The 26,935-nt window shown below is 36.0% G+C and overlaps 1 protein-coding gene across 3 annotated transcripts in view; it reads left to right on the top strand.

Moving 5' to 3' along the window:
• TM9SF3 (transmembrane 9 superfamily member 3) overlaps nucleotides 1-26,672 on the top strand; it is a 71,741-nt gene extending 45,069 nt beyond the window's left edge. For 2 of the 3 annotated variants that reach the window (XM_023740394.1, XM_004369973.2), the window contains exons 9-15: nucleotides 2,535-2,665; nucleotides 12,661-12,800; nucleotides 15,743-15,811; nucleotides 19,024-19,170; nucleotides 19,688-19,771; nucleotides 19,898-19,974; nucleotides 24,422-26,672. In XM_023740394.1, the coding sequence (XP_023596162.1) occupies nucleotides 2,535-2,665; nucleotides 12,661-12,800; nucleotides 15,743-15,811; nucleotides 19,024-19,170; nucleotides 19,688-19,771; nucleotides 19,898-19,974; nucleotides 24,422-24,489 (716 nt within the window). In that variant the 3' untranslated portion in view covers nucleotides 24,490-26,672. Of the gene's footprint in view, nucleotides 1-2,534; nucleotides 2,666-12,660; nucleotides 12,801-15,742; nucleotides 15,812-16,037; nucleotides 16,232-19,023; nucleotides 19,171-19,687; nucleotides 19,772-19,897; nucleotides 19,975-24,421 lie in introns of those variants that run through there. The other variant, XM_023740398.1, reaches the window with a different exon arrangement.
• The last annotated feature ends 263 nt before the right edge of the window (nucleotides 26,673-26,935 follow it).

Genomic DNA, 26,935 nt, shown 5'->3' with positions numbered 1-26,935 from the left:
TTCTGCCTTCTGGCCCTTGTCACTGGACTCCTGTACCTCGTTAATCTCATTTGGTTTTACGGGGGTGTCCACTCCCAGGCTGAACAGTGAACCTCGGAGGTAGCTTAGTGAAGTCTTTTGATGAGTGTAAGTGTTTGATTTTTAGGAGCTCCCAGTTATCTAGATTCTCTTCCGGTGTTTGTGCGTTGCTACTTATGACTCGTATTGTGTTTATGCCGTGTATTAGGGCTCCTAGCATTGTCCCTATTTTTTCCTTCCATGGTCTTTATCGTTTTGGATTTTATGTTTAGGTCTTTGATCCATTTTGAGTTAATTTTTGTTCATGGTGTGAGGTATGGGTCTTGTTTCAGTTTTTTGCAGATAGATATCCAGTTATGCCAGCACCATTTGTTAAAGAGACTGTCTTTACCCCATTTGACAGGCTTTGGGCCTTTGTCAAATTTCAGCTGCTCATAGGTGGACAAATTCGTGTCTGGATTCTCAATTCTGTTCCATTGGTCTACGTATCTTTTGTACCAGTAACAGGCTGTTTTGACTATCGTGGCAGTATAATACGTTCTAAAATCTGGTAGTGTGAGGCTTCTCACTTTGTTGTTGTTCTTCAGTAATTCTTTACTTATGTGGGACCTCTTCCCTTTCCATATGAAGTTGGTGATTTGTTTCTGCATCTCATTAAAAAAATGCCGTTGGAATTTGAATTGGGATTGCATTATATCTGTAGATCGCTTTGGGTAGAATTGACATTTTCACAGTGTTGAGTCTTCCTGTACTTGGACAAAAATTTGCTTTTAGTCTGATTGCAAGTTAAGAACACCCAGCCAAACGCTTTTGTACTATACTCACTCCTGAAAGATGGTAGAGTTCAGGCCCAGACCTAGAAGTATCAAGCAAATCTACCAAGTATTAATCTAAAGATTATTTTCTGACTGATAGAGCACTAATGAGATCTGATCATGTCCTGATATTTCGCCTGAAAGATCCTTAAAAGCCCGGTTAACATAGAGGCCAACACAGAGAATTTAGAATTTTTCAAAGTTTACTCATCAGGAATTGAACTTTACTAAAACTCAAGGTCCTTAGTGCACTACAGCCCCATCTGGAACCCAGGGGTAGCCTGGAATTTAACCAGAGCCCCCAAGGGTGTGGGGAGCAGTAGGCAGCGCAATAATCCAGATGCCTGGGCTACTGATTGTACCCTGTGGAATGTGCGTGGGATTCTTTTTGACTGTCGGAGGAAAAGGGAGAAATAAAGAGAGTTAGATGTGGAGTTTTATGAATAGATGCCTGAATCTGAGAAGATAATGGAAAGTTCAAGAAAAGAGAATACTTGGGAGGAATTAGAATTAAACAGGAGAAATAATACTTAAATTAGTTGCCACCCTTTTTGCATTATTCAAATGCTAGATATTAGTTGGAAAGGAGAGGTTCTTAAGTCTTGACCCGAAAAGGAAATAGAAGAGAGAGTTCAGGATCAATGAGTTTTTCTGGAGGAATGTCATGGTTTGGGGTAGTAATTCTATGAGACAGATGTTTAAAAACAACTTTATATGGAAGAAAACTAAAATTAGAGTACTGTGTGTTTTTCGTGTAAGACCTTCTGTTTGGGTTCCTATTATTGCTTATGGTTGATCCAGTGTTAAATCCTTAACGTTCTGTTCCTAAGCAGTATGATTCTTTCCCCATCGGTGCACTTGGTTATGCACTCTGCTAGGTTAAAAATATAGCTCTCTGTTACTCTGCTTATTGATATGAACAATGTTTAAAACTTTGGCTACATAGTTAAAATATTTTTCTCTTGATTAAGTAATAGATACTCACTGTATAGAGTTTTGGCAATACAAAGAGATACAAAGAAATAGTAAAACTTACTAATCTGTAGTTCTGATTGTTGAGAGAGAGCTTGTGAAACATGTTTTTTTCCTTTTCAAACATAGAAATACATTTAAATACGTATTTATAATCATAATTAGGAAATGAAGAGTAAATTTTGAGACCATCTAACTCACAGGTTTTTGAGCTTTTTTTTTTTTTTTTTTTTAAAGCAGTGTAATAATTCCTTTTTTAACTGAAAGCTTAGGTGAAACTGTAACGTGTAAAACAGTTGAAAGTGGGATTGTTCTGGTTGAAGCAAGGCTAGGGGACCTAGGCTCTTTTCTTACCAGTCACTTCATGGACACTTCCAGGAAGCCCCAGAGTTCTAAGTCATAGTTTGAAAACCCCTAATCTAGGCCACCTTATAGCCCAGAAAGATTGAGTGGTTTACCGGAAGTTCACAGCAGCTCAGTGGCAGAATCGAGACAAAACATCAGAATATTTTACTGTAGTTGGTTGCTCTTTTCCAGTACACCCACTTCAAGAGCTATGTTACACATACTTGAATAGCTGCCCTGGTCTTTATTAGCTGTTGTTTTGAAACAATTATTAGGATGTCAGATTTCAAGATCTTTACATTAAATTTTAAATAAGTAATTTGGTATTTTGAACATTAACATATGTCTGTCTGGCTAGTTTTCATAGTTTCCCTTCTCTTTCAGGAAGGAGATGGATAAAGCAGATGTTTATTGGGGCGTTCCTTATCCCAGCTATGGTGTGTGGCACTGCCTTTTTCATCAATTTTATAGCCATTTATTACCATGCTTCAAGAGCCATTCCTTTTGGAACAATGGTAAGTTGCTTGAATTTTACTTTTAAGCTGAAAAAGTATAAACATTCTAATATCAGTCCAGCCATCTCTGCTAAGTACTTCTTGTTAAGAATTCTGGTAGTTTCAGCCAGTCCCTATCTAGTCTGGAAAGTTAGGGGAGGAAAAAATTGTTGTTGTTCTCCTCCATATAATCTTGGTTGAGTTTAAACCTACAGTAGTCCTTTTTCTTTCCTTGATTCTGTGAGCCGGTAAAGCGAAAGGCTGACTTTTAAGTATGGCAAAAGAGACTATTAAAGGTTTTTCCAGAGATGAGAAAAACCAGTGAATATATTTTAGAGAAAGAATAATGATACATCAAGAAATGTAGGTGTTTTCGGGTAGTAGTGAGCATGATAGTAGATAGTGAAGCTTCTCCATAACACCTTTTTTTCAGTAATTACTATTTTTAGAACTTCATTAAGCATTTGTATTAATGTTGATAATATACGTTGTTATAGTTACTAAAATTCTTTCATATATCTTACCTGTAATGACAGATTTTAAAATGTTACAAATTTTTAAATATATTAAGACTAAAACACAGATATAATGGTGCTTTGCTGAGTTAACCCACAGTCTCCAAATTCTTTTTTTTTTTTTTTTTAACTAGAAACAGAATTTTAGGCCCAAGGTAGATTGTATCTTAGTGTACACTTGTGCATAGGTACACTCACATATGTACACACATATGCAAACTGCAGAGTGGTTACTGCTTTCCAGAGAGGTGAAATAACTTGGTCAGATTATACAGATAGGTAATGGCAGAGCTGCAACTAGAACCCACATCTCTTCCTAAGTTTTAATTTTGTTTTGGTTTTCTATTATATGGAAGTAATCAAAGTATTTCACAGAAATTCCAAATGACTTCGGTTGTTCTACAGTCCAGGTTTTTCAAAGTCACATTGCAGATACATTTTTAGTAAGCCTTTAATACTTTTTAGTTAGGAATATTTTGAAAATTGCTTCAAAATTGAAAGGTTTGCTTGTTTGTTTTGCAAGTGGTCATGGTTAGGAAAGAGTAATTAATTACATTAAGAACTGGAAATGAACTTGCTTCATAGTAAGTCCAGGACATCACAAAGTACATATAGGAAGTCAAGTTACTTCTTAAAGATGATCTTGTAAATAAAATATTTTCATAGTGCTTAAAAATTAAAATTCTGCTTTTTAATTGTGCTTTAGATGAAGGTTTGCAGAGCAAATTAGTTTCTCATTAAACAATTAAAAACACATACTGTTTTGTGACATTGGTTGCCACCCCCACGACGTGTCAACACTCTCCCCTTCTTGACATTAGGTTCCCCATTACCAGCTTTCCTGTCCCCTCCTGCCTTGTTGTCCTTGCCTCTGGGCTGATGTGACCATTTAGTCTCGTTTTGTTTTATGGGTCTGTCTTATCTTTGTCTGAACCGTGACCCTCAGGAGTCACTTCAGTACTGAGTTAAAAGGGTGTCTGGGGCCATACTCTTGAGGTTTCGTCAGTCTGTTTCAGACCAGTAAGTCTGGTCTTTTTTTTTATGAGTTAGAATTTTGTTCTACATTTTTCTTCAGCTCTGTCCGGTATGCTGTATTGTGATCCCTGTCAAAGCAGTCGGTGGTGGTAGCTGGGCACCATCTCGTTGCACTGGACTCAGTCTGGTGGAGGCTGTGGTAGTTGTGATCCGTTAGTCCTGATTTTTTAAATTGTTGTAAAAATATATGAAACAATACTTGCTAATTCAGCTTTTTTCGCATGTACAATTTAGTGACCCAATTACCTTAGTTATGTTGTACAACCATCACCAGTGTCTGTTGCTAAATTTTCCATCCCCGTAAACAGAAACTCAGTGCTTCCTTAGCAATGGCTCCTTTTACCCCTTCCCTCTTGCCCTTGATAGCTACTAGTAAATGTTGGTCTTTATACGTTTGCCTATCCTAGATATTTCATATAAGTGAGATCATACAGCATTTATCCTTTTGTGATTAACTTACTTCACTCAGCATATTTTCAAGGTTCATTCATGTTGTAGCATGTTATCAGGGCTTTATTTCTCTTTATGGCTGAGTAATATTCCATTGTATGTGTATGCCACATTTTGTTTATCCCTTCACCTGTTGATGGATTTTAGGTTGTTTCTGCCTTCTGACTATTGTGAAGATTGCTACAATGAAAATTCTGATTCTGCTACAATTTTTTCTCAGAAGTGTTGAATTTGATATTGGTGAAAATTGTGTTTCAGAGTTGCTTGGTCTCACTAAAATTGTAAATTTTACCACTTGGTAAAGGGTGGTTTTAAATGTTAATATTCAATGTATTGTGCCTTTTAGATAATCTAATACTATTAATTATTAAAGTATATTGTCAAGCTCTATGCTTAGCTGCCAGAGAAAGTTTATATGATTGGCTGTTGGTGCTTAGTTGGCTCCCACAAAATTATGTTCTTAATTTGCATTCTAACTTGGAATGAAGAAATGCTGAGGAAAGGCATTCCACTGACCTCACGTTCTAATCAGGTATACGATCTAACATTTTCCTCTCATTTAAGAGTGTCACAATTTGTTTAGAACATGAAATTTAAGAACTTGAGGTAAATGTCTGACCTAGCTGTTCATTAAATGTTTAAACTACTTAAATTTGTGTTTTTAATTGTTGGATCTTTTGATGTTATGAAGGAAATGGTTATATAGTCTCTTAAAATCAGTGGTTCTCAGCCCTGGCTACACATTGGAATCACTTGGTGATTTAAAAAAATTTAATACTCAGCACCTTATCCCAGACCAATTAATCTGTCCTGGTTTAAACCCAATCTCTAGTGTTTACTTTATTCCAAGTCTCAGCATCTGGGGATGGATCTGTCAGCTGAGAAGCTTCTAGACTATAGGCATTATGTGTCTATGAAGCCAGGTGCTCCTACTGAGTAGCCCCCTAGTTTGAAATTCAGGAGTCTTCAGAGTCTTCTCTGTGTTCTTCCCCAGGCCTGATCTCTACCTTTCCCCCATTCCTTTGATCTGTTGGACATTGAGCCCTTTCTCTGGGTGATGTTGGTCTAGTCTTCTGCTTTCTCAAAAGTTTCTGCAACTGAGGTCTTAATCCAGCCTTAGTAAAAATGACTTCAGGCTTCTGCTTTACACTAGAACAGTAGTTACAGAGGCACCGGAACAATAGAAATTTTGCCCACTTGGAATCTGGAGTTTGGTCAGAATACCTAGCCTAAGATAAGATTGAAAATGGATAAAGTTTGTCTTTGGACAAAACCTCCCTCCTCGTGTGTGCCTAATTGCACATAAAACCATTGCATCCATGTCAGTAAATTTGTTGCACAATAGCCAATTTTAGCAACTTGATAAAGTTAGAGGGAACATTGGTTAGAGGGTTGTAGGTGATATTCTGAGCTAATGTCTAGTGTCCCAGGTTTAAGTCCCGGTGCCTAGAGTCAAGAGAGTATTATAAGAAGATGTAAGAGATCATTAAATGAAATTTGGGGCAAAGACTGTCCAGAGATGACCTGTTTCTGAAGTTGGAGTGTTCTGGCAGAGGTGCCACAGAGAATAGGAGAGAATATACTTGAAATCAGATTGATTTTGTGAAAGAAAAAACTTTGGCTTTTGGGAATTTGTTCAAGAGTGACTTGGATGTTGTACCCAGATTTTTTGGTCCTGTGAGAGTTTCTTGGAAGTGAGGAGGGTTTGCCAGTATGTCCTGAAAAAGGATTTTGGACGTGAAATCTTTTGTGAGCTATAATTCTCAGGTCCTGAATTTGGTGTCATTGTAGGCTTTCCAGTTGCAGAGTTTTAAATCTCATGGAAGCAAGGTAGCATGGAAACTAACCACCTTTCTACTCTAAACATAATCCAGTTCAGCCCATGTCTTACTTTATAGTTTTGTCTCTCAGTGGGCAGACTAGCTGTTGAAGGAGAAGTAACAGGGGTCTTGGGTGAGCCGTGTTGTATTTGTCACATTAAGGTCTGTTTTAGCTTTGGAGGGAAATCTTGAACATCGTCAGATTTTAGGAAATCAGATTTCACAAATATTTAGGGAAATACCCTTCCATGATACAAGTCTTGGACCAGAACTAGGAAAATGGCTTGAGAGTTGGAGTGCTCTCAAAAATGAAATTCATGATATGTAGTCAGAAATTACCACAGTGAGGAAACAGTGGAGACCAAGATTAATGGATAGGTACTATTTTGTGATAGGCAAAGATAAAAAGTGACGTCTCTCAAAGATAATGAGAAGAGGGCAATACCCAAGTGTGAAAGAATAATAAAGATCTGTAAGAATAGTGTTAGAAAAACTTAACTACCAAAGCTGAAGCAGTTGATAATTCCTAAGGCAAGATTTTGTAAAGATATTTTCACAGCAAGACCTAAGACTCATTAAATTGGATCAGTGTTGTAACAAACAGTAAAAGAAGAATGGTTCTGTCCCATTCTTTCTTTTTTAAAAATTGTCATCAAATAAAATGACCTTTAAATAGGAAAAGGTTGTGGTGTGGTGGGGGAGCCTTATAAGAGGAAAGCAAAGCCTAAGATAGGTAAGACGATCAATTGTACAGGAGTACCCAGCTACCTTCACTGCAAGTCCTGTTGCTCACATAAATGATCTTTTAGAGAAACTGAGAGGTCATGCTGATAAGTAACGTTTGAGTAACTAAGGGAGCAGAAGTGTTAGAAAACTGGACATGGGAAAATTTTCTTCTAATTTTCCAGAAGGAGAAAGAAAAAAATAGGTCTACATTATAAAATGTGGTGAACTTGATGTTGATGAGGCACAAGATTATAGAATGGGTTATTAATTTATTTTTTTAATGACAGGAAATAATGAACATTAGCAGCTAGGATTAACTCATTAAAGCAAAAATGTTAGAACAACTTCATTTTCCCTTTTGGGAGTCTAGTTTTATCAGACTAGAAGAACAAAGGAGTGTAGATACAGTTTATATCTTGTTGGACAAGATGGAGCAGTGTGGAAGAAATGACAGTACAGTCAGGTAGATGTGCAACTAAGCAATCGTAGAGTTAGAGTATTGGGAAAAAATACATTAGTTATATACTTTATATAGTTGAATGTGACACATATTCTTGACTCTTACCTATTAAAGTTATTATTAGTGACTTGGATGAAATCATGATGATCTGCTGATTAAACTGAAAGAGGAGGTGAGACTGGGAGGAAACTAGTGATGTGGAATGCTGAAGACAAAATCTAAAAAGATTTCAACTGACTGAAATGATGTACCAAATCTAACAAGATGAGTTACAAGAATACGTAATAATGCCTTTGCATAGCACTTTGTAGTTTACATAGCACTTTCACATCCATTGTCTCAACTGGTTTTCGTAAGAACCCAAGGAGATGGGCTGACTTGGTGGTATACAGCTATTTTGTCTGTTCTAGGTCCTTTACATTTCCATATACAAGTTTAGAATCAGCTTTTCAGTTTCCACAAAAAGCCTGCTGGAATTTTGATTCAAATTTCATTGAATCTGTAGATCAATTTGAGAAGGTTTGATGTCTAAACAAAATTGAGTCTTTTTTTTATTTGTAAATGTATATGTAACAAAACAGTTGCCATTTCAACATTCTTTATATGTGCAATTCAGTGACATTACCAGTTTCATGCCAATAACGTGCACCTTCTATGTTTTTTTGCCTCCCCCTGCGAGATATTTTTGTAAGCGCCACTATGCCAGTTTTTTTACAGTAATTGTGTTTATCGTGTTGTGCAACCATTACTGCTATCCGTTTCCAGATTTTTCCATCATCCTTAACAGAAGTTCAGTATACCCTAAGTAGTGAATCCCTCTCATCCCCTCCTGCCTGTCTGCTCCTGGATAATTGAGTCTTGATTCATGAGCACAGACTCTCTTGACTTAGTATTTAGGACTCCCTAATTTTTCTCAGCAATGTTTTGTAGTTTTCAGTGTTTAGGTATTATAGATCTTCTGTTGAACTTATCCCCAAGTACTATATTTTATATTTTTATGCTGTTTGTAAATGGTATTTTTGAAATGTCAAATTCTGATTGTTTGTTGCTGGGATATAGAAAAATAATTCATTTTTGTGTATTGACTTTGCATCCTGCAACGTTGCTAAATTCATTTATTAGTTCTAGTTGCTTTGTTGTAGATTCCTGCGGATTTTTCACATAGATTATCAGACTGTCTGAGAATAAAGACAGTTTTCCCTCTTCTTTCTAGTCTGTCTGCCTTTTGTTTCTTTTCTTGTCTATAGCACTGGCTAGAACCTCTGGTACAATGTCGAATAGAAGTGGCGAGAGTAGACATCCTTGCCTTGTTCTCAATCATGGAGGAAAGCATTCATTAAGTAAAATGTTAGCTGCAAGGTTTTTGTAGATGCTCCTTTATCAGGTTGATGAAATTCCCTTCTATTCCTAGTTTGCTGAGAGTTTTCTATAGTGAATGGATGTTGGATCTTGCAACTTTTTTTTTTCTTTCCCTGCATCTTTCGAGATGAGCTATGATTTTTCTTTCTTGGTCTAATTTTGGTAGCAGTGTAATACTAGCTTTACAGACTAAGTTTTCAACTTCAAATCCAGTGTTTTTTCCACCATAGTAGTGAAGTGGCCCAAGAAATAGAATGGGAAGTTGTGTATTAGCATGTTGAAAATATCTAGATAAAAATAAGTAGGCTTCTTACAGGCATTTGTGTTTAAACTGGAGATGCCCTAATTAGTAGGTTCAATTGTTGGAATGCTTGAATTGAGGCTAAATCATTTTTATATAGACATAGAGTTATAAAATTATATGAGTTAGAAAAGGGATGGTGGACAGTACCTACTCTGAGGAGATGGCGAAGAAGTGCTTAAACATGAGTCATCTTACCTATAAGCAATTACTATCACCCTAAAAAAATTTCTCCCTAACATTCCAAAATAGCCTGTCTTAGGCTGCACAGATTTCCTAGAAGGCCAGTCTGGAAGCAAAAATAGAATAAGCATTAGCCACCTTCTTGACTTGTGACAGATTGAGAAGAGTTGACCACTTGGTACATCTTTGGGGTGTTAAATACTGATAGGCAGAGTTGTTTCTAACTTGCTCTTGTTGTGGGGGAAGCCCTCAGCCTGGTGCAGGTCTTTCTTCTCCCCACTGTCTGATTTTACTTTCTTCTGGTCCATGGACAGTGGCTAGGAGGCTAGGAGAGGGCCTTGTATTGATTTGAGTTCCAGGGTTTTCACCAGTGTATTAGACTAGTAGTTTCTAACTCTTAGCTACTGTATTTCATTTTAAAATGAAACTTTAATGTAGAAGCCCAATATAGAAAACAGCATGATTTTATTAGTAAAAATATATTTTGCAAATTCAAATTTTTAACACTCTAAATTTAGTGAGTACTAAAAGCTGTGATAAATATAAATCTAATATGAAGGGATATGAATAACAGTTCAGTCATATCTTTCTCAGCAACCAATTTATTTGATTGAGTATCAGTAGTGAGAAAATTCCCAGCTTCACAGATGAGTTAGTGCCATGTGGGTTTTTTTTTCCCCCAAACAGCTAGCCTTGCAATATCAGAGTAGTCTTTAAACTCGTCTGGGACTTGAACATAGAGGAGTAGGAAATTGGTTTCACAGTTTAATCACTAACAGTTTTTAACAAACTGTGCACATTTTTTATCGTATATGTAAAAAGTCAGATGAGAAAAGGAGAAAAAAAGAATGGTAGAACATTTGGTAATACTTGATGAGACTGGTTATAGGTTTCTTTATTGACTGTTGTTATGCTTTAAATGGGCACACAAGGCCAGATGTGCCCTCACTCCACCTGTCTCTTAATTGCCTGTGACACACATGTGCTGTGGTGGTGCATTTGCTTGTACAACTGTTAGTGAGCAAATATGTACATAGGTCTGAATTGAAGTGGAGAAGGGGGAAGGTGGGAGTAGAAGACCAATGTTGCATTGCAAGTCTTCCTAATCAATGAGACATTTACAGGAAGTTCAAATGTATACACAGTAAATATTAGGAAAAACTTTTTCTGAGGTTTGCATGAAAATGAGTTGACCTGACTTTGGTATCTCCATTGTATTAATATTTGGGATAGAACTCATTTGAGTCTGTATATATTTTTATTACTGTTAAAAATATTTTTGTACAGGTATGTAAATGTGGAATTAGATATCTGTGCACATTTTATTTTATTTTTTATTGTGCTTTAGTTGAAAGTTTACAGAGCAAATTAGTTTCTTATTAAACAATTAATACACAAATTGTTTCGTGACATTGGTTGCCAACCTGACAGTTAAAAATATTTTTAAAGACTATTTTCAAAAAGAATATTCAAATCCGATGCTTGTGGAACTTTTGAAGCTCTTCGCAGGACCTAAGTGTTTGTGAAACAGTTTGAAAACCACTGTAGTAGACCATGTGATTCCACATAGGAATATTTTCTCTAATTTCTCTTAAATTCATATTTGAAACTAGAGTTCTGATAAATTAAGGAGAAAATGTGTAGTTCTGTTACAATGTGTTAAGGCTTATGAGTCTTGTATACTTAATGACAGCAGATCAGTAATTAAGAAAGCAATTAGTAGCATAAATTGAGACAGAATTCACCCTCAAAAATATGTATGAGACATTTGTATAATTCACAATCTAATATTTAAAATGTCTTAAAACTTCTGCTTATTTTTTACATGTATAATATCCTTGCTATATTGTATGAAAATAAATTCATATTATTTATACATCTAAATTGAGACAGCAGTAAATCAAGTCCTAAATCTAATCTTTACAGTGGGATTACAGAGCTGTCTTAACTCTCACACAAGATTTATCCGAAAGGAAGATGACGATACTCTGTGGGTTGTGTAAAAAAAAAAAGACAAGGATCTAATGAAGATGTAGAGGTTTTCACTGATATTGCTTCCAAATACGTTCTTTTCATGCAATCACTGTGGATTTTCTGCTCCATACCTTTTCATTTCTCTCAGTTTCTTCACAACTTTCATTCCGCTTTTCCCTTGCTTTGCATTTGTTAGAACCACAAAATGTATGATTTGAAAGAGACCCTAATGTTGATACAGTCCTACTCTATCTTACAGAGGTTCAGAGTGAAATGATCTCAATCAGGTGCTGACTGAAAAAGAGCTTGAATGTGTGTCTTTATGTATCCAGATTTACATAAAGGAAAAAAAATTCCAAAAATATTTTCCTAACAACTTTGATTCTAGACTTTGAACTACTAATGGGCAAAACAATATTTGTATTATTTTAGTAATGACCCATGTATACTAGATAGAGATAAGCTTTAATTATTAAGATCCTACTGCAGTGTAGGAGCCCTGGTGGCACAGTGGTTACAGTACTCGGCTGCCAAACTAAAGGTCAGCAGTTCGAATCCACCAGCTGTTCTTTGGAAATCCTATCGGGCAATTCTACTCTGTCCTGTAGGGTCGCTATGAGTCGGAATCGACTCGACAGCAGTGGATTTGATGCAGTGTAGAACAGAAAAATAAAAAGATACGGTCGTTGAGACAAGCAGATCTGAATTGAAATTTTAGTCTGGCTACCTACTAGCTGTATGATCATGGGAAGTTACTTAACCTAAGTCTCATTTTCTTCATCTGTAAGAGGGAGATAACATGTAAAGCTCCTTGTGCATATTAGGAGCTTAATGAAGTGTAGCCAAAGAAGTAAGTTACAATGATGAAAGATAAAGATAGATCTGTTAAAAGCGTGCCAGCTGAAAGCGAAAGAAGAGAAAAATGACTACAGCAGAAATAGTATGGAAGAATAGGACAAATGGGGAACTAAAGTGGATAGGAAATAGTTCAACTTGTATTTAATTAGTTCTAATATTTTAAAGCACATTCTATTCCTGTTTTCATTAGTGTATAACTTGCACAATTTTAGCCCATATTGAACTTAAACATTTTCTTTTGTAATTTAATTGTATTTAAATTTTTTTGGCCATTTTATTTGCTTTTATTAATATTATTCTCTGAGTAATCACACACATTTTTATTTAATTTACAGGTGGCTGTTTGTTGCATCTGTTTTTTTGTTATTCTTCCTCTGAATCTTGTTGGTACAATACTTGGCCGAAATCTGTCAGGTCAGCCCAACTTTCCTTGTCGTGTCAATGCTGTGCCTCGTCCTATTCCGGAGAAAAAATGGTAAAGAGAATGCTAAATCTTATGTAGTTGTTTTCTCATCATATTTAAGTTCTTAAGGCTATTTATTGTGTATATATGTAACTTCAGAATTGGTGTGTATTTATAAGAATGACTACCCTAGGTCATTCTTAGAATTTGTTGTTTTTATTTTTTCCTTCAACCTACATTGCTAGTCGTAGTAATAAATGATATCATTATTTCACTTTCTGGATTTTGGTGCCATTTACAAATAAGTCAAATGCTTTGATAAGTTTACTGGTATGTCAGGGTGGATGGGAATTAAAGCTGCAAGTTTATTACTACAGCCTCCAGGCCATATCTGACCTGCTGCCTGTTTTTGTAAATAAAGACACAGTGGAACACAGTCATGCCCATTCATTTGCCTGTTGTCAATGGCTGCTTCCACACAACAGCATCAGAGTTGAGTAGTTATGACAGAGACCATGTCACCTGCAGGCCTGAGATGTTTACTCTCTGGATCTTCACAGGGAAAGTTTTCTAATCCCTGGCTTACAACTTCAGTTTCCTTTCCAGATGGTTTATTATTCTAAACCATACTGACAAATATTTATAGCCATATACATCCTGCAAATTGAGAGGTGAATTAGGATGGAGACCAATTATAATTTACTGATTTATATTCTTTATCTTCACTTTGGGACAGTGTAAACCAGTTGCCATCAGGTTGACTCTTACTCGTGGTGACCTCAAGTGTGTTAGAGTTCAACTGTGCTCCTTAATGTTTCCAGAGGCTGATTTTTCAGAAGTAGATCTCCAGGCCTTTCTTCCAAGGCTCCTCTGGTTGGACGCAATCCTCCAACCTTTTGATTAGCAGCAGAGTATGTTAACCATTTGTACCACCCAGGGATTCCTTGGGATAGTGCAAAATCCCTCAAATGTATGCCTGTCACATTTTTTGCACAGAATGTGTTCTTGAGGACCTCACATAATTCAAGATTAATCCTGACAAAAGGTGGACTGTATTTCTGTTTAACAGCTGAAGAGGTGCCTCTGTGGCAGTAATGTAAGCATAGTTTAGAGTTCATTCCACCAGCCAGCTTTGAAATTATGATTCTTGATAGATTTTTAATTTGGAGTGATTTATATTTCTTCAGATTTTGAACTAAAGTGAGATGTCATTAATATTTTTATTTTTTTGTAATGTCTGTAATTAAAATTTGAACAAAATGTGAACTTTTATTGTTTTGCCTCTTCAAATTAGTAAATTGAATATTTTAGTGCTGATTTATTCATTCTGCATTTGTTATCTTCCTAATTCTTAATAGCAGACAAAAATAGAACAGTCTTTTTGTATATCTGTTACATTCCCCATCATGTAAGAATAGCTATACAGTAGACTCCACATATCCATAATAAGGGATATATATTGAAAAGGCTCTGTTCGTAGGTAGTTTGCCGTATTATAAATATAACTTAATGTTCAGGTTCTTATGCAAACAGGTGATAATTATCCTCTTCTCTTTTGTAATGAGAGAAATGGAGGCTGAATAAAATAGCCTCTGCAGTTTCAAAGGAGAATGATCTGTTGTTTTAGTTTTAGGAATTGGCCTTTTTCTTTCCTTAGATCAGTACTTGGGAGAGATTTTTGGCTAGAACTTTTGTAGTCTGTTCTTTAAAGTCAATTATTTTTTTCAAATCAAGATTAGGCTTTTAGTACCCACTGTTATCCTAATGTTCACCTCATCCCTTGGGAGGATAAAGGAAAAGCATAGTCGAAATCACAAAAGTTCTTCTAGGTCACAAGGGCTAGCAAAGGCAAGAAGAGACAGCACATGACATTCCTGGCCAGAGATGGGCCGCATTTAGGTGTAGCAAGGGCTCATGTGTACCCTCATTTTTTTAAAATATAGTCACGTGGGAACCACAATCTGAATACTAGACCTGGCTCTCACTGTGTCACCTTGGGCAAATCTTTTAGCCTCTTTGGCCCTTGGCTTTCTATAAAATGAGGAAAGAAGGCTAGATTAAATGATTTTTAAGGTTTTTTTTTTTTTTCCCAGCTCTCAAATTCTTTAATTTTCTTTTTTTTTCCTCAAGCAGTTTTTTAGTTCGTTCATTGCAGAGACATTAGTTTTGTATCACTTGTATGCCAGGTACTGTGCTGGGCATTGGGAATACCTAGAGGAATAGCTTCTGTCTGCCAGAGTTTATAATCTAGTGATGTATGATGTGTATGTAACTAGACAGTTACAGTATAGTGTGGTAAATGCTGAGATGGAGTTATATTCAAGAGGTGGTGGAATCATGGAGGAAGGACCCACCTCTTGCTGGGAGACCCAGGGAAGGCTTTACAGAGGAGAACACTTAAGCCAAGGCTTTCAGGAAGAGGAGAAAAGGCATTCCAGGTGGAGAATTACTGGTTGTGGTCGGTATGTTTTTTAAGCAAATGAATGAGGTTTGAATTTTATATTCATTGACTCCATTATAACTCAGAACGGATAATACCTTAATTGTGTAATTCATAGGAAAAGGAGTTACAGAGCCTAGGAAAGAGTGAGCAAAGAGATGACAAGTCCACAAATTGGGAAACATTTTCAGATACGGATCCCAGGACTTATACTTTCTTTCCCTATGGCTTTCTGTAAATAAACACCTGTAAAGCTCTTATGAGTTGCAGAGAGGTGGTAGAGCAGGAGCAAACACTTCAGTCTTTCTGGACTACTGCCGTTGGTATAATTTGTGTTCCCCAAAATTCTTAGCTCTTGATGCTGGAAAGACTGACTATATAATGTCTGGCTCATTTAAATAGTTTTAAGCCCCATCCATGTTTTGTGCCTCTTTGGATTTTGGTTTTTCTTTTGGCTGGTTTGTTTCTATCCTTCAGAGATTATTTAAGTACCAAGCATCTCCTTTCTACTATCAGAATTTATATAATATGAAAATTGTATTAGGAATTTACTGCTAATTTTTATATTTTCCAGGTTCATGGAGCCTGCAGTTATTGTTTGCCTGGGAGGAATTTTACCTTTTGGCTCAATCTTTATTGAAATGTAAGTTTGGGTAATGTATTTATGTTTTGAGGGATTTGATTATAATAAGAGAATTTAGAAGTTGAGGGTGGGTATAGAATTACCAGATGGGAGGGCATCTAAAGGAGTTAGTCTGTTAATTCCACAACTTCCAGAAAGAGCTCTACGTAGGCTATCTAAAGGTAGTTGTCTGTCCTATTCTCAAATATTTTGGTGAAGTTTATACTTTTTTTGTGTTGTGTTCTAGACCTCTCTCACCTAACAGGAGATCTTAGAAATGAAAGCATGCATGCTAGAGAATGGTAGACCAGCCTTTGACCACATGCAGGATGTAAGGAAGTACTGGTTTTCATTGTTTTTTTATTTTAAATATTTTTCAGAGTCCAGGGTAAACTATTACCTACTGGTTAGTCTAGACCGGGACATCTTTTTTTTTTTTTGGTGAAGTGTTTCATTTTATTGATTGATTTATTTTTGTAATTTTTTTTTTTGTACTTTAGATGAATGTATATAGAGCAAAATAGTTTCTCATTAAACAGTTAGTACACATATTGCCCTATGACAATGGTTAACAACCCTATGACATGTCAGCAGTGCCCTTTGTCAGCCTTGGGTTCCGTATCACCAGCTTTCCTGTCCTCTCCTGCCTTCTCGTCCTTGTCCCTAGACTGCTGTGCCTCATTAGTCCCGTTTTGTTTTATGGGGCTGTCCAATCCCTGGTTGAACAGTGAACCTCGGGAGTGACTTCACCACTGAGCTAAAAGGGTTAGACCGGGACATCTTTTGACTCAGTTATTCCCAGCCTCCTTCCATAGAGGCCTGCAGGAGTGCTGAGTAGTGTGTATATGTTTAGGGGTAGAAGATATGCCACTTAGTGCCCAATTTATCACACCATACTTCATATCTGCATCATTGGTCACCACTGCAAAATTATCAACCTTTTTTCCCTCAGTATCTCTGTCCCAGTATTCCTTGAAGGGAACTCTCTGAGCATTTTAGGCAAGACATGTTACCATGTGGGACTTTGTCAGGTACTGCAGTCATACACCCCTGGCTCCTGCCCTCTAATTGCCAGTCACTGTGACAACTTAAAATACCTATGTATGTTTGCAGATGCCCCTCTGCTGATTGTCCCCTGTACAGTGGAAGCCGCCTTAACAAACATGATTAGATCTGGTAGTTGGCTAAGTGAAAAGAGTTGGCTCATGTCAGGGAATTACAAAAAATAATTCATGTATAACATTTTAACTTATTAACTTCTGAACATCCTTCACCAACATTTTCTTTCTTTTTTAAAAACATAAAGGCAAAGTCTGACTAAAATTTCCATCATTTTTTCTTTGACATTTGGGTTGCTGTGAGTCTGAATGGACTCGACGGCAACGGGTTTGGTTTGTTTTTTTTTGTTTTTTTTTTTTGGGGGGGGGGTGGTAATGCATCCTCTATGTTTTCCAGCCCTTGTTAAGTGGAGCAAGAACTTAAACACCTGTCTGAGGCATTCTAAGTGCAGAATCCTTCTGGATGTGTTCATTTGCCCCCAGTCTTTTATAGTTGTCCCACCCAAACCTAATTTTACAACTTTTTTTTTTTTTAAGCAACTCACCCGATGGAATCTTTCCAAAGCATTCAACATAATTTTCATTGAAACCACAGCTCCTTTTTGCTCTCATGTTTATTGGCTTATGTAGCATTTAATTAAATTATGTAATTACACTAACAAGTACAACTGACATAAATAGATTTGGGAACAACTCCTGGTAGTCACCTGCCAGTTGCGAGTGGGCTCTGGGCATTCATTAGTGTGTTAGGGATTGGAGTGTGTGGCACTTTAGCATGTGGTTTAATAAAGCCAGTTCAGGAGCTTCTTCTGTAATTTGAGGCTGACCCTGTTTTGTTTCCTCACTCTGACTTGACCTCTATTTTTTCTTTCTCTTGTCCCCGTATCTTTTGTGTCACATCTCTTCCTGCTTTCTCAGGTACCCTGTTCCATTAGATAGTGTCTCTCTGGTATCTTTAACTTCCCCTCTGTTGACATCTTTTGACCACCCTCAAACCTATGCTCCTCCTGGTAGCTGAAGCGATCTTTCTAGGGTACCAGTCCGATGATGTCACTTCTTTGCTAAATACTTCTCATTTTTATTAAGTTAAGGTCCAAACTCCATAACATGTCAGATAAAGACCTTCACTTCTGGCCCCTGTTCACCTTCTCCAACCTCAGTTTTTAGCCCTTGCCCCTTTATTTGAAGTTCTAGCCATACTGAATTATTTTGAGTTTTTCAAATTACAGTGAACTCTCTTATCTGTCTTTACCTTTGTTGTTCCTGTGCCTGAAACACACTTCTAGTTCCTGCTACCATATGCCTTCTAATTCTTCCCACTAACTCCCAGCCCTGCCCAGCCAAGCTGGTAAGATGCTTCTCCTGTGTGCATTGGTTTAACACATATCAAGTGTTACACCAATTGATTTATGATTGGCCCTTTACTGGTATTTCTCCACTAGACAGTAATATTCTTGAGGGTAGAGATGTTGTTGTCTTCACAGTTCTATCCTCAGTGCTTCCCTGATGTGTGATAGGAGTGCTGTACATATTTGTTGAAACAATGAGTGATGAATAAATGAACAAGCAGAAGAGAACAAGAAAAATAAGAGAAGGTTAAAAGTCCCCATTCTAATTCAGTGATGACTCGAGTAATGGATTTAGAGTGAAGAGTTTTTTCTTAATGTGAAACCTTCCTAATGCCCTTTCCCTTGCTGCCCTCTGAAGCCAGTGTGAATCTTCTCGGGCTTTCTTTTCCCACTTCTATTTGTTATTACTTGTATTATAGGGTACTTTATAAAATACAAAATACATTGCTTGAGTAATGTTGAATCTAGAGAAAATGAATGAAGGAATTGACTTTATTTTAGAAATAAGAACTTTTAGCTATTTTTACTGATTCTTTGCCACATTTTATTCCTTTAAGCTTCTGATCTATTCAGTTTGCTTAGAGATGAAAACCCTATTGATAGCTCTATCTTTGAAAGTTTATCCAAGAAAATGTTTTTGAGAGAATTTCAGAGGATTTAATAGATGAGAAAAGGTAAAGGAAACTGTTGCAAGTTACTTAAAAGAAAACGCTGAGATTTAAGTGAGGGAAAAGTGGGAACTAAGATGTAAGCGAGACTTTGAAAGAGCAGAGTAAAGGTCAAGAATAAAGACTAGTAAACTTTGTCTTTATTGCATTTTATTTAGGTATTTCATCTTCACGTCTTTCTGGGCATATAAGATCTACTATGTCTATGGCTTCATGATGCTGGTGCTGGTCATCCTGTGCATTGTGACTGTCTGTGTGACCATTGTGTGTACATACTTCCTACTAAATGCAGAAGATTATAGGTGGTAAGTACTTAGTATAACAGATGAGGCCAAGGGCTTTGTTGAATTAGTGGGAAGAACCACTGGGGACCAAATATTTTAAAATAAGACTCCATTTTAAGTGTTTTGAGCAGAGTAAAAGATCTGCATACAAATCTTGCTACTTAAGATGGTGTAGGGTCCCCCCCACCCCAGTTTTAAAAATGACGACGATTTTTAGACAAAAAATAAAATCAGGCCTTTTTTTTTTTTTTTAAACTAACGATGGGTACTATGTTTGAAATATTTTTATGAAGTGCATGATGTGGAAACACAAAGAGATTTAGGTCTGCAAAAGGAAATAGTTTACTTAAGATTACCTATAATAGGGAATCAGAAAAAATTTAGATCTCTCCTTCCGGTTCTTAGGCTCTCTCCTTGTCGATATATTTAACTGCCATGTACATGCATTTGTTTTTAAAGGATGTTTTCATAAAATACTTTGCTTTAAAATCTTTGGTTCAGTACCATTCATTCAAAAGAGTTACTTTTTTTTTCTCAGGCAATGGACAAGTTTTCTCTCTGCTGCATCAACTGCAATCTATGTTTACATGTATTCCTTTTACTACTATTTTTTCAAAACAAAGTAAGTGGAGACGTTTTTTCAGTGTATACTTAGTAAACTAAATTTATCCTTTTAATACTAAATTTTAAGGCCTATGTTGAAAGTAAAAATGGATATACTATTTATAGCTGTTTCGCTTTATTTCAGGATGTATGGCTTATTTCAGACATCATTTTACTTTGGATATATGGCGGTATTTAGCACAGCGTTGGGGATAATGTGTGGTAAGTTCTGAAATTCTTGAAATACCCTGAGTAAATCTTTGAGTGTCTCAGAATCAGAAAACTGTAGTAATTGGAAGTTAAGAAATTACATTCTGCTGTTTGATCTGGAACACCAAAATAAACTCAAGAGTCTGATGTCAGTCCTTTTGGCTATTCCACCAAAGCTAATTTATTCCCTTATTGATTGCTATTTTTATTTTCCGTTCCTAATCTGTATTGCACTATTTTCAGTGCCACAGTTAGTATTCTCATTCATGTTGAAAATTGGCTCCTTTTTTTTTTAGCTTATGTTTATCCAAAAAGATCATGATATAGGCAGCTTAAGGTGTTGGCTGATTTCTGTTTGGAAGTTTCTCCAGCTATTCACGGAGGTAACATTGTCCAGGAGGCAGCACAGTTTATTGCTTATGAGTATACACTTCGGTTTCTGCAGACTGGCTTAAGTTGTGGCTGTGCCGCCTGTATGCCCTGTACCTTGCTCAAGCAATAATACCTACCTCCTAGGGCTGTGATGAGAATTCAGTGATTGTGTGTGGGTAAGCCTCAGGTTAGTGGTAGAAGCTCAGTGAGTGGTGGCTGCTGCTGTTACAGTGTTGAGGGCTAGGAGTCCTTGGGCATCCTTCTGCTCTGGGATTGTGCCCGTTTCTCCACAGTCTGTGGGTTTCTACACTTCATGTTTTCACCTCAGAGCAATTTCATGACACTATGTCCAGGCAGAGGGGTACCTTAAGGCTGGAGACTCATGCACTATCTCATTTTTTTTTCTGGCTCAGTATTATACTCTCTAAATGAGGCTAATTTCCTAGTTACCTCCTAAGAATGATATAAAGCTAAAGGATAATCACTGTGGAAACATTTCCAGATACTGGATAATTCAGAACCTGCTCCTTTTCCTCTTATTTGCTGTTGAATTTTTTTTTTTTTTTAGTAGTTCCCCGGTTAGCTATAGGGTGGGCAGTGGGATAAGGAGGATATAATAATCTTATGAAAAGCTAGTTCTTAGTATGACATTTGTGGACACCTTTGGGGTCCAAGATTGCTTTTCTTCCTCCATCAAAAGAGCCTTATCAGCTCATATACACCATGGATGTGATCATGTATATACACACACACAAATGAGGTTTAACTGTAAAGTAGTAAAACTAATCCACAATCTGTAAGGGAAGACATTCTCTATTATAGTCACATGTTTTATTTGTAGCTGCGGTGAGAACCTGTGATAACCAACTTTGAGTGGAAGGCGAGCAGAAACTAAAGGCTAAAAGTAAATTTATGTCATATGGGAATGTCCTTGTTATCCTTAGGCAATCAGAAGGTGACCACCCTTCTTTTAGAATATTGCTCACTGGGCTTCTCTTTATTTAGTCTGAGTTCCTGTGGACCTTTCTTGATTGTCACCAGCATTCAGTGAAGTATAGAATTATGTGAATATACAAAGGGTTAATTTTTTTTTTTTTTGACTCAACTTTTTCTATATCTGATCTTAGGAAAACCTAGAAAGGTAATACTTGACGTTTACAAAGAAAGTGGAATGAATCTAGCTAAACGTTTTGAGTGCTTTTCCTGTTCAAACTTCATCTTTGCTGGCAGGTTTACGGTTCTCCTGCTGTTCTGACTGTGCCCCAGCATTTATTTTTTAATGAGTTTATATACCTTCATTGCTAATCTGTTTTGGGCTGGGAGGAAGCTGTTCAGACTGGGACTGATGAAAATGTGACTATAATACAAAAATTGTGTACACTCATCAATTTATGTTGCCAGGTTTTTTTTAAGTTGGTACTTGAAAGAAAAATAATTGTTGATTTTTTTTAATAGAGAAAAAAGTAATGACTGTGTTAAGGTAGATAATATTTAGACTGTTGTAGTCTTCATATTTTAAGCATAATACCATCTTAGTTTTAAGGAAATTAAGTTTAAAATTATACCTGTCTTATTCCCAAGACATTTACTTTTCTTGAGAGCATATTCAGTGTCCTCTTTTTATGAAGTAATATTTATAAGTTTATTCTTGAGGTACTCAGAAGATTAGGAAAAGTGATTCTCTAGGTCGATACTGTTTTGCTTTTAAGCACATCTCTGCTCAAAGGGGAAAATGTTTTGTAAGTCTAGAAAATTGGATTTGGTTATTGGACTAATGTTATATTACGCCAGTTAAGTTTTTGATGCTAGTTAATTTTTATAGATATTTTATGTTCTAGGAATTCAAGTTTATTTTTGCAAAACTGAATGATTTTTTTCTTACCTTATGAAGAAATGTATTATAACTACTTTAAAATGCATTACCACTGTTTTAAAGTATAATACCATTATTTCATATTATAAAAGAAATGTCCATTCATTGCCAAAATAATTGGAAATAAGTTTGCTTTGTCGTCTTGGTGAGGGTTTTTTTTTTTTTTTTTTTAGTATTTAGTTATGGGAAATTTTCAAATGTATACAAAAAGAGAGACAGTAGTGTGTTGCAGTATACCCAACATCATTATTATCAAGTCATGGCCAGTCGTGTTTTATTTGTACTTCCACCTACCCCTATCTTGAAGGAGCCCTGGGTGTGCAATGGTTAAAGTGCTCAGCTGCTAACCAGAAGGTCAGCAGTTTGAACGCACAAGCTGCTCTGCAGGAGAAAGATGTGGCAGTGTGCTTCTATAAAGATTTACAGCATTGGAAACCTTATGGATCAGCTATACTCTGTCCTATAGGGTAGCTGTGAGTGGAATCGACTAGACGGCAGTGGGTTTGGGACCCTTCTCTTACTCAAACATGAATCACGGATCTCGTGTCATTTCATCTGTAAATATTTCTGTGTGTGTGTGTGTGTGTATGATAAGTATAATTCCTTAATATGATCAAATATTTAGTTGATATTCAAATTTCCCCAACCCAACCTCCACTTCTCCTTTAATACAGTTTGTTCACATCAAGATCCAAATAAGGTCCATACATTGCTTGATGGAAATGTCTCCTGGCTTTTTTGATCTATGGATGTTCTCTCTTTTTTCCCTTGCAGTTTATTTAAGTACTTTTTGTTTTCTTCTTCTTTCTTTCATTCCTGTAGAGTTTTCCACACTCTGCATTTTGCTGATTATATTCCTGAGTTGTCATTTAACATGTTTCTCCATGTGTCCCCTCTCCCCTCCAATATTTTCTGTAAAGTGGTAGTTAGGCTTGATTGTATTCAAGAATACTTGGCGAAGAATACTTAACAGGTGGTTTGTAAGCTTTTATCAGGCAGTACAGGATGTCTGGTTGTCTTCTTTGTGAGGTTAGCAGCCATTGATAATTGTTGCCTAGCTCAAATAATTCATTAGTGATTATAGTATTCTAATTCTGCTTTTCTTTTTATATTTATTAGCTGGAACACTTCTATCAGGAGACATTTCCTTTCATCAACCATTTAGTTACCTTGAGATACAGTTTCATGTGTAGGAAAGGCAGGATAAACATGTTCCTTTCCTTGCATACACTAGTTGAGTGAATAGAAGTTGGTTCAACGGTGACAGGTTAGGTATTTGTGTGTGTGTGTATCATTATTAACTCACGGGACGTTTACTTTTAAACTTTCAGTAATATTGGGCTAGATGATAAATTTCTAAGTTTAGTGGTTAATCTGCTCTATGACTTGTATGACCACCTACCTTGGTCTGAAAAGTCTAAAAAGTGTTTGCAGTAAACAACTATCTCGTTCACTCATTCATTCAACAAAATATTTATTGAGTACCTTATCATATGCCAGACACTCTTTTAGCCATTGAAGATAATTACTTTATTCAGTAAAACAGACAATTATCCTTGCTTTTTGGTGTTTTGAGTACCATTTGAGGCTAATTATTAAAAAAATTTCAAAATTCCTGACCTCCTTACCTCTCTCTCTTATTCACACTCTCAAATATGTCTTCCTTTCTACCAACTATACAACTTCTGGACCTTGAGCATAAACAAGAAATCATAGAAAATGCCTCATCTCTAGATTTTCAGATGCCATTGGGTCATGGTTCTCTGTCCTTCCTGTGAGAATCCACAGTTACTTCTTATTTATCTATAAGGTATTATATGGTTTGGGGAACAGATTATTGCTGTTTCTCTAATGACTTTCAATAATACATGCTCAAATCAAAGAAGACGTGTTTTTTCATTCCTCAGATTTTTGTCATTATCAAATTAGCCTTGCTTTGCAAGAGATGTATTTTAATTTTCATAGTTATTGATTATACAAATAATAATTTACATTTGATTCTTAAAAAATTACACCAGGTCAAATTTGTTATATGAAGATAATAGGTGATTTGGAAAGCAAATGGCATAATTTTAATAACTTCTGAGAGACTATTAACATAAAGATATCTTGAAAAAAGAATAACTTCCCAGAACAGAGAACATTTAGTGTTTGTAAAAGATTGAAACTGCTCTGTATGTATTTGTTTCAAAATATCTTATTTTATCTTTGCAGGAGCGATTGGTTACATGGGAACAAGTGCCTTTGTCCGAAAAATCTATACTAATGTGAAAATCGACTAGAGACCCAAGAAATCCTGGAACTTCGGATCAATTTTTCTTTCACGGGGGTGGAACTTGCACAGCAAAAAAAGCGCAAGAAGAGATTTGGGCTTTAACCCTGGGTTCTTTGTGGGTCTCTGTTTCACGGATGGCTTACAGTAACACCTATTTCCATTGATCCTAGGTTCTTACTGACTGCTTTCTCCAACTGTTCACAGCAAATGCTTGGATTTTATGCAGTAGGCATTACTACAGTACATGGCTAATCTTCCCAAAAACTAGCTCATTAAAGATGAAATAGACCAGCTCTCTTCAGTGAAGAGGACAAATAGTTTATTTAAAGCATTTGTTCCAATAAAATAAATAGAAGGAAACTTGGATGCTAAAATTACATGAATAGAAATCTTCCTGGCACTTAGTGTTTCCACGTTATTGAAAAATGATGTTCCAGAAAGATTACTTTTTCTCTTATTTTTACTGCCATCGTCAACCTATTGTGGGACATTTTTATATATTGAAATCTGGGTTCTTTTTTGACCTTTTTTCTTTCAATTCAGTTGCATCCTTTTTTTAAAGAGAGAATTAAAAAATACAATTCCTGCATGTAATATATCTCCTGTCATCTTAGTTGGACCAACTTCCCATTTATTTATCTTAAAGCTATCCAGTTACATCTTAATTCCATCCAAAGAAGATACAGTCTGAAGATAGAGGTGTACTCTCTACAATGCAATTTACTGTACAGTTAGAAAGCAAAGTGTTAAATGGAGAAGATATTTGTTTTTATTAAACATTTTGAGATTTAGATAAACAACATTTTAACTGAATGTCTAAAGTGATTATCTTTTTTTCCCGCTGAGTTAGTCTTACATCTTTTTTGGGTTTGAATGAAGGCTTTACGTAAAAAATTATTAAAAACATGGGGGGTGGGTAATCCATGTATATAACATTAAATAATGTAACGTAGGTGTAGATTCCCAAAAGCGTTTGGATGTACAGGTTGACTACAGAGTACTTTTTTCTGATGATGATTGGTGTAGAAATGTGTGAATTTGGGTGGCTTTTTACATCTTGCCTACCATTGCATGAAACATTGGGGTTTCTTCAAAATGTGTGTGTCATACTTATTTTGGGATGGGAGATTTTCTTCTGTTTCTTTTCTGAGACTCCTACAGGAGCTAAATTTGTAATTTAGAAACACTTAATTTTGTTAATCCTGTCTGGGACACTTAAGTAACATCTAAAGCATTACTGCTTTAGAATGTTAAAATAAAATTTCCTGACGAAATTGTTTTGTGAAAATAGATGTGTTTGCAATTTGAAAATACCTGTTCAATAGGCAATACCACCGAATGCCATTTTTAAACTGTATTATAAAATGCGCTTTTCTAATACTGGGGACCGACACTTTAAAATCTCCAAACTTGCTTACATCTAGATTATCGAGTATAGTCACAAAGTGAATGACAAGCCCTTCTTGAATTAAATTGTGGCACAAAATCTGTTCAGGTTGGTGTACCATGTGAAAGTGGGGATGGGGTAAAAGTGGTCAGCTTACTATTGGATGAACAACTAGAGGTTACAGTTTTCTACGACAAGTGATACTGATTTTGAATACATCTTTCGGGGACTGTCCATAATGTGAAGTTTTCCTAGAACCATTGAGTTTCTAGTTTAATAGTTTGCTATGCAAATGACCACCTAAAACAATACTGTATATTGGTATTTTTAGAAAGACTCAAAACAGCTGTATTTATACCTTAATGTACAATTCATGCCATTAATAGTAAGATTTTTTTCATTACAAAATATGTTTATCTAAATTGATGGACTCTGCATCCTATCATGTGGCATGTAAGGCTTATGAAGAGGGGAAAGCTTGCTTTCTTACTACCACTAAGTATGGTGGATGTGAACAAACATAAATTTGATCAGAAGCTAGAGGTAAATCCTCTTTTTCAAGCCAAATGTTCTATTAAATGTAATCCATATTTCTTCCATTTTCTCTTCCTTCTTACCTGCCTTTAAGATCTTACAAGAAAAGAAACTAAAAATCAACATTTAATTGCTTTTATTAGATAACTTTTTACTACATGTAAGGTACTTTTAACATAACAACACATAGTCTATCTGATAGAGTGTAAATTGAACAGCAAGGTTTTGTCTTAATAGAATGAAGTTTGTTTGTCATGATATGACTCTTGCAGGTAAGGTGTAGGGCGATGAAAGAACGTGTGGCTTAGCTGCTTTCAGGTGCACCAGTTCTTTCTACTAAATGGAGTGCTATTTGAAGTTCTTTGAAATCTGTAGTGAAAAAATAATTTTCTGATTTACAAATACATTAAGAGCTCCATTAAAATGAATATAAATCACCTTGAAAAGTCCTTTAGCAAATACATATTGGCTTATGGCTTCATAGAGGTGCTGGATGAATATGTGTGTGCGTTTTGAAAAAAAAATGTAATTC

The sequence above is a fragment of the Trichechus manatus genome, unplaced genomic scaffold (assembly GCF_000243295.1).
Source record: "Trichechus manatus latirostris isolate Lorelei unplaced genomic scaffold, TriManLat1.0 scaffold00007, whole genome shotgun sequence".
NCBI lineage: Eukaryota > Metazoa > Chordata > Mammalia > Sirenia > Trichechidae > Trichechus > Trichechus manatus.
Note: the sequence above shows the minus strand (reverse complement) of the source record. Positions and strands in the feature narration are given on the sequence as shown.